At 34.1% G+C, this 7,678-nt stretch overlaps 1 protein-coding gene across 1 annotated transcript in view; it reads left to right on the top strand.

The window, feature by feature from the left end:
• The window catches only part of LOC105623344, a 27,411-nt gene that overhangs the window by 10,712 nt on the left and 9,021 nt on the right, over window positions 1-7,678 (top strand). Inside the window, exons 3-10 of the mRNA XM_012204739.1 lie at window positions 608-690; window positions 914-1,007; window positions 1,123-1,314; window positions 1,393-1,589; window positions 3,011-3,263; window positions 4,139-4,284; window positions 6,508-6,749; window positions 7,086-7,218. Coding sequence (XP_012060129.1) covers window positions 608-690; window positions 914-1,007; window positions 1,123-1,314; window positions 1,393-1,589; window positions 3,011-3,263; window positions 4,139-4,284; window positions 6,508-6,749; window positions 7,086-7,218 — 1,340 coding nt within the window. The remainder of the gene's footprint in view (window positions 1-607; window positions 691-913; window positions 1,008-1,122; window positions 1,315-1,392; window positions 1,590-3,010; window positions 3,264-4,138; window positions 4,285-6,507; window positions 6,750-7,085; window positions 7,219-7,678) is intronic.

The raw sequence follows: 7,678 nt of genomic DNA on the forward strand, positions 1-7,678 counted from the left end.
AATTAATTAATTAATTAGTAAAGAAATAAGACTAATAATAGTAAGTAAAATTAAAGTAAGAAGGTAAGTAATAAAATAAAAATAGTATATATATATATACACACACACATACACACATATATATATATATATATATATATATATATATATAGAGTGGACGATTAAACGAGAATATATGATAAAAAAATCAAAGGCGGAAGATAAGAGCGCAATGTCGATGTAGAGAAACATCGTAGAGAATTGCTGGGTCAACCTTCGGCGCAACCGAAGAGCGGCACGTCTCAATGCCAGTATATTTTATGACGGAAATAGGATATGAAAGTCAATTCGCTCATATTCATAAGAGAGCATGTCTAGGATAGTTTCAGATTACCTTGATACGAAATATCTGCACGTACAGACATTCTGCGTGTGTACACGTAATCTACGAACGAATTCACGCGCAAGATTCTCGCGAGTCAGCTTCTCATGAAAGTAGGTTGAAATGTTGGGTAATTAACTCGGTGAGATCAAGAAGGAAAGAAAAGAAAAGAGGAGAGTCTGTAAATAATATCCGCACTCAAAGATCGAGCACGAGTCAACTTTCTTTATTTTTCGTTATCCGTAGTCCTACTACGGCAGGAGGAACTCAAACTTGTATCACGTTTGATGCCATAAATCATGCTTACGTCGAGGCGAGGAAGCGCATCAGTGAGTATATAAAATTACAAGAATTAATTGCATGATGTCCGTATAATTTATTGCTAACAATGATCAATAAGATATCGGCGTGTCGTCGCGTAATAATGTATAACCTCGATCCCATATAAACCCATAACGAATGATCACCGTACGTACATCGCTAGTATTTGCTATTTTTTACTTCGTTTCACGCGACTTTCTCGTACTGTCGCTCACACATAATCGCCCGCAGACGTCGCGAGACCAAAGTCAGAGATGTGGCGACCGGAGGATCTGGCGACGGTCGGCGAGCTGCTTCTCGACATTACTACGAATCTCGCGCAAACGTAAGTCTTCGCTGTTCAAGCCTATGTAATCTCTCCTTTTCTCTTCCGACGAACTTTCCCGCCTTGGGATCCGATCGCATTTCCTTGATTTTACTTTCTAATCATCGGCATTCAGGTACGGATTGACCTACGAGGAAATTCAAAAGAGTCTACCGTTGATCGATACTTCGAAGACGCTGATCCGCGAGGTTTGTCCCGCCTTTCTCAGCAACATAGAATGCAGACCGGGCAAATACCGACGATTTGATGGTCTCTGTACGAATTTAGAGAATCCAACTTGGGGAGCCACTCTGTCGCCTTTCGCGAGGTAACCGCAATTTTCTCCATTTCTCATAGACGTTTCTTTTTCGGCACAACGTGAATATTTTTTTTTTATCTTTTACAGATTGATGAGTCCTCAATTCGCAGACGGCTTATCGGCGCCAAGGATATCCATAACGGGTCATGATTTACCATTATCCCGAGTTGTATCACGCACCATGCATCCAGATGAAGGTTATCATGATCACGCCGGCACAGTTATGGTGATTGCGTGGGGACAATTCATGGACCACGATTACACTTTGACTGCCACGCCTTTAGGTATATTAGATTCGAAAGTATGAGTTTCTGCACGATATTCATGATAAATTTTTCCGCCGCGGTGATTTGAATGTCCGCAAAACAATCGGTTTACGTGGATAAATAATAATTTTTCCGTTAATCTCATTAATTAAAAAAATATATTTATATAATCAAATAAGTAAATACTTATATAGATAGAAGCTGCGTTTCATGGATTATCTCCCTGTCTGAATCTATTATTAGAATGCCAATGTTGCATGAATATTGTAGTTCACTTCAGAATGAGAAGCAATCTGATACACAATAAGGTGCTTCTCACCCTGATGACTCACGAAATATATAGCTTCTGTATAAAAACTATCACATAAGTGATAGTTTCAAAAGTATTATTAAATACTTATGCTACTTTACAAGATATTCATGTAGAAATATCATAAAATTAAATAAAAAAACTTATTTATTTCATACAGCAACAGGAAAATAAATGCAGAATTACGTATAATTCTTCGAGATAATAAATAAATAATTATAATAATCATAAATATTTTAAATATTAATTTAATGCGACAAAATTTTTTGTTTTTTGTTTAATAAAAATCATCTTGTTTAAGTTACTAAAAAGAGAAATAAACGATCGATATCTTAAATAAATGATTTAAACAAGTGAAGATCACTGCAATGTACTGATAACCATCTGATATGTAATAAATTTTAGAGAAAGCAACAACAAAAAACCGAATGGTTTTGCTGTCGGTTCGTATGTCGCAACGATCAAAACCAACTGATTCAATCATGCAAGTAGAATAGAAAGCGAGCCTCTCAATCGTCAGCGGACTGATTGCGTTTAAGCAACTGTACCGAGATATTTGATATATATGAATCTGTAGGTCGCTTTTAGGCTCTTTCAACGTTTATCGTATTTATCGAAAGGAGGGTAACTACGAGAGAAAGCGAACGATCTTTGCCCGGATAAACCGATCACGTGTACGAGCGGGCGTTCTTCGGCTCGAGATTATTCGTGAATGTATCAGTCAAAATTGACAAGCCCATTGGCAGACTTGAAATCGCGCCACTCTGAAATAACTCGCGATCGTCAATTATTGAAGGAAAGAATAATTTAGAATGTACAGCTATATGTAGCTGTAGACAATCCTAAACACGCATATAATATGCATATTCTTGTATGAAAGGATAATTAATAGACAATGTCGATTCTATTATACCTCGTTCAATATGAGATTGCGACAACCGGGAAAAGCAGTCGACATTTATATGTTCAATCGCGAATGCTGATATTCTCTAACACGTCTGCCACTCATGAACTATGAATTACGCGTGCGTGATCGGAATGCTATCGCTTTCTGCTATCATTACATATCTGTTCTGCTACACAATAAGGTGCTTTTCACCATAATGACCCACGATCATCGTGTTTGCAGACCCTCTGAACCGAAACGATCCGGAAGAATGCTGTGGTCGGCTGCCACACCAAAAAAATCCCTATTGCAACGAGATCTTCATACCAGAGGACGACTATTTCTACAAACTGTTCAACGTGCAATGCATGAACTTCGTTCGCGCTTTTCCTGCAGTTCGACCTGGCTGCCGTCTCGGTTCCCGAGTGCCTTTCAATCTTCTTACGGGTGTACTGGATGGTAATACGGTTTATGGCATCACGGAAGCTTTTGCTAGGTAAACCACAATAAGCTTTTAATAACCACAGTTGCTTTCAATCCATGTAATAATATAAAATAATTATTTTCAAATGTTTTTGTAATAATTTATCGCATTATCGATCCAAATGAGATTGAATTTAAAGTTAATTTTGTCTGAATACAACATATATAAGTATATATTCGCTAACTTTTTAAAATTAAAATGTATTTTAAAAAAAGTAATAGAACATTCTATATATAAACGCGTTAAAATATACGAGAATCTATGGCACCCATTTATAATTTATCAAGGTGTAAAATAATACAGTATAAGAGAGGAATTGTATTAATCAGTCACCGGGTATTCTCCAGGGGGAGTAAATCGGTTTTTGCCTTTTATGGATCTCTGCACGTGCATTTGGCGAAACGAATTTCGTTTCGCCTCAAAACGGTACATATGTGAGCCTCTGTTACGTCATCGAGGACAATAAATCAGCATTACGTTGTTCTGCATTTTCCAACACACGAGCACGTGCTCTCAAGTTCTTCGCACTTTCTACCATGTTCGTGTGATGCGATCTACAAATCTCGCGATTACTCAATCCTTGTGGACTTCACATTCGTGACATCATAGATTGCTACATATATTTTTTACGTCTACAAATAACACACATATATTTTTCTATCTAATTTCTCTAAAAAGTACTTATTTTAATATTTCAAATAATTTGAAAATATTAAACTATCAAAGTGATTTTCGTAAAATCTCAAATCATCTAATCATACGATATAGAAATACGATATAAAAGTATTAAAAGAAAAGTAAAAGATAATGACGGATTAATTACATTAATATTATCGTTTGCACATAGCTTTTAAGATTTCTACATATCTTTTTATTTTGCTTTTTAGAAAACTCCGAACAGGCTATGGCGGATTACTACGAATGAATCCAGTCTTTGCAGAGTATGGCCTTAAAGATCTTTTACCGCTAAAGTTGGATATACCGGATGAAGGATGTACTCGACCGAATCGATCGCTGTATTGCTTCGAAGCTGGTAATTTATATTTATAAATATTTTTTATATTTAATTAATTTGAATATTAAAATTAACTTTAAAAAAATGTTGTTTTAACATCGCAAGTTAAATAATGTTGCAGACTTACTTAATATAAAATATTAAAATATTTGAAAATTAGTTTGACGTTTCAAACGTCAAACGTCAGAATAATAAGAAAATAAAAAATCAGAATAATTGATAATAGAAACTTAATATTTTAATAATATTTTATCAAAATTAATTTACGATTTGAAACATTAAAATGTTTATTGTAAAAAATTAATTATCTCGTGCTTGCTTCAAAAGTCGAAAATTATTATAATGTATGACAAACAAAATATTTAGTCGATTTAAAATATTCTTTGTAATATTCTACGGTATTTTCCAGTATTTTTTTCACATATCACGTATTATTGCATAGTTATGTCCTTGCGTGTATATAATGTATTATAGATTGCAGTCGTGACGAATCAATCGCTTCACTCGAAAAGAGATTGACTTTCATAAAGTGTAAATATAGCTTTAAAACATAGCTTCAAAATGCAATGTAAGGCGCGGGCTATTAGCACGATTATATCTATTTGAATTTACAATGAGCGTCCGATGCATGAATCAGCCTAAGTCGAATGTAACCGTACTAATGCCACTAATAACTATTCTAATTTCTGGCAATTTTTCTGTGTCTCATGGTATAAGAACAACATGGAGCGGTAAGTCACGCTCGTTACTGTCTTCTCATACCGCCGTTTACTAACCGTTATTCTCGCTCTCTCTCGAGATAGCCATGATCGATTGCTCCAATCGATTTTGCCTAGCACCTATGTTTCATATACTCGCCCGGGAGTCATTTTCCCACGTCAATTCGTCGATCATCCGCGAAACCTTCCAGTGATATGCACAGTGAATCTGGTCGGCAATTTCACGAGACAAAACAATTCGATCGTGGCGATAATTATATGCACTTATCGCGCACACCGATTCCATAAATCATGTAGAATACCTGAACCCGAAGCTACGGCGTGTTAAACCGTAAATCTCCCACACGTCAATCGTGAGAGCATTCAGCAGCAACATCACCCATACCCTGTATTCACAGGGTTAATCGCATGTTACGGAAAAATCAATTGCTGCCCAAGATCTGCTGTCATTATTTAAGTTTTTAAAAATTTCGGTTGGTATGGTAATCAACTTAATGCTCGCTTTTACTATTTTACGGGGTAAGCACCGTATCACATGATTATCGGCACACCAATCAATGAGATAATATGGAGAAAGAGAATGGCTGCGACGCAAGGACGTCGACTTTTATTAAGTCATAGAAATATTAGAAAAAAAATCGCACGTGCTGCAATAATTATTATCTTCCATTCGTCTAGACAAAGGTTTATGTAATAACAAGATAAAACAACTTTTTATGTAACCAATAAGATAACAATTTTTCACCTCGATTCAGTTTCATATACACTGACTCATTAAATTAAATTATGTTAATCACACGAGATAAATAAGATAAACAGAGATAAATCTTTCTTGTTTCTACTGTTATTAATACAGGAATTTGATGATACGTTTCGATAGCAAAAGTATTATACTCTTGGAAATTTTATCATTTAGTCATCTTTATTTAAATCATTTAAATTAATTAAAGTTACTTGGTACAATAGCTAATAAATTATTAAATTAGTACGCTATAGTATATCTAATGAAAATTATAATTTATACGTTCTTTGTGTGAAATGGATTGTTATAATGCATTATGCAACAGGACTTAAGAAAACTATAACAAATCGAAGCTAATACAAGCCTATAAATGTAGATATTCATGCGATAAAATGGTTACATTCTTTATAAACTTCCAATATTTTTCAATTGAATTCTCTATGTGTTCCAATTGAATTCTCTATGTACTTCTAATATTATGAACATCAACAATACAAAGATTACTCTTTTTGTGTTTAAATTTTGGTTATTTAACAAAAGCCTTTATCTGATTTATATTGATGCATCATACTCTTCATTTTGCATTACATGATTCAATGAATTATCATGTATTGAATTTATGTACTTTAATAAATCTCTTAAGCTGATTAAAGCATCTTGGGAACTATAGAATTATCCGATTCTTTTTATGAAAGCATCGCGTCTGCTATTCTCAATTTCGAAAATTAATTATCCTTTTAAAATCTCGGAAATGTATTGTATCAATTCTGTTACTTATAGGTGAGATTCGTGTAAACGAACAGTTAGTACTTACCTGCATGCACACTTTAATGGCGCGAGAGCATAACCGGATTGCTAAAGCATTGGCTGTCATAAATCCGCACTGGGACGATGAGATTCTCTTTCAGGAAGCTAGACGCATCGTCATCGCGGAAATCCAACACATCACTTATAACGAGTTCCTCCCCATATTACTCGGTAAAGATGTCATGGAGAAATTCGGACTTCTCCTCGAGAAGGAAGTAAGTTGAACTGATGATACTGAAACAAATTGAAACAAAATTTATGAATATTTATGCACAAATTACAAAGACATAATTTGTTAAAACAATTAATTTGTTAAACAAAGATAACTTTAAAATATCGTTAATAAATATTGTTAATCAAGTAATTCATTTTTTAAATGCAGAAATAATAATGTTTAGTAACTATGTATATATTATATGTTATAATTATAATTATAATAATTAAGATTTAACGATATACATTTTTCATTTATTTTTTGCCGTTCATTGAACAGCTTTTAACAGTAATAACAGTAATAACCGCGTTGACATTAAGATATCAATTTTCCATAGAAATACTGGGATGGATACGATTCGAGCATAAATCCAGGCGTAATAGACGCTTTCGCTGCTGCTGCCTTTAGATTCGGTCACTCGCTATTACCCACGGCTGTAGAACGATGGAGTAAAGCTCATAAATTTATTGGTAAGGCGACAATATATACTAATTATATGTAACAAAATTATATTGCCTATTACCTAACAAGCCATATTAGACATCGTTTCTCTTGATTATATATATTCTTTAATAATTTATTTAAAATCTTTTTCTTAATCTTATAGGCTAAATAGAAACTTCTCTTCTAAATAGATAAATTTTAAATTCATAATAATTCAAATGTATAAATAATTAAATTTCATCAATTACTTTAAATAAATTTTGAAATTTATTTTAACATTTGTTCATTAAAATATTTAATATTATGGATAAGGTGGCTTTCTCGCTTTCTCTCTCTCTCTCTCTTTCTTNTCTCTCTCTCTCTCTCACACACACACGCGCGCGCGCGCGCGCGCGCACGCACACACGCACGCACACGCACGACACACGCACACGTACACACTACACTTTTTACGTTTACAACATTTACTTTTCTTTCCTTCTAATA

Source organism: Atta cephalotes (assembly GCF_000143395.1).
Source record: "Atta cephalotes unplaced genomic scaffold scaffold00056, whole genome shotgun sequence".
NCBI lineage: Eukaryota > Metazoa > Arthropoda > Insecta > Hymenoptera > Formicidae > Atta > Atta cephalotes.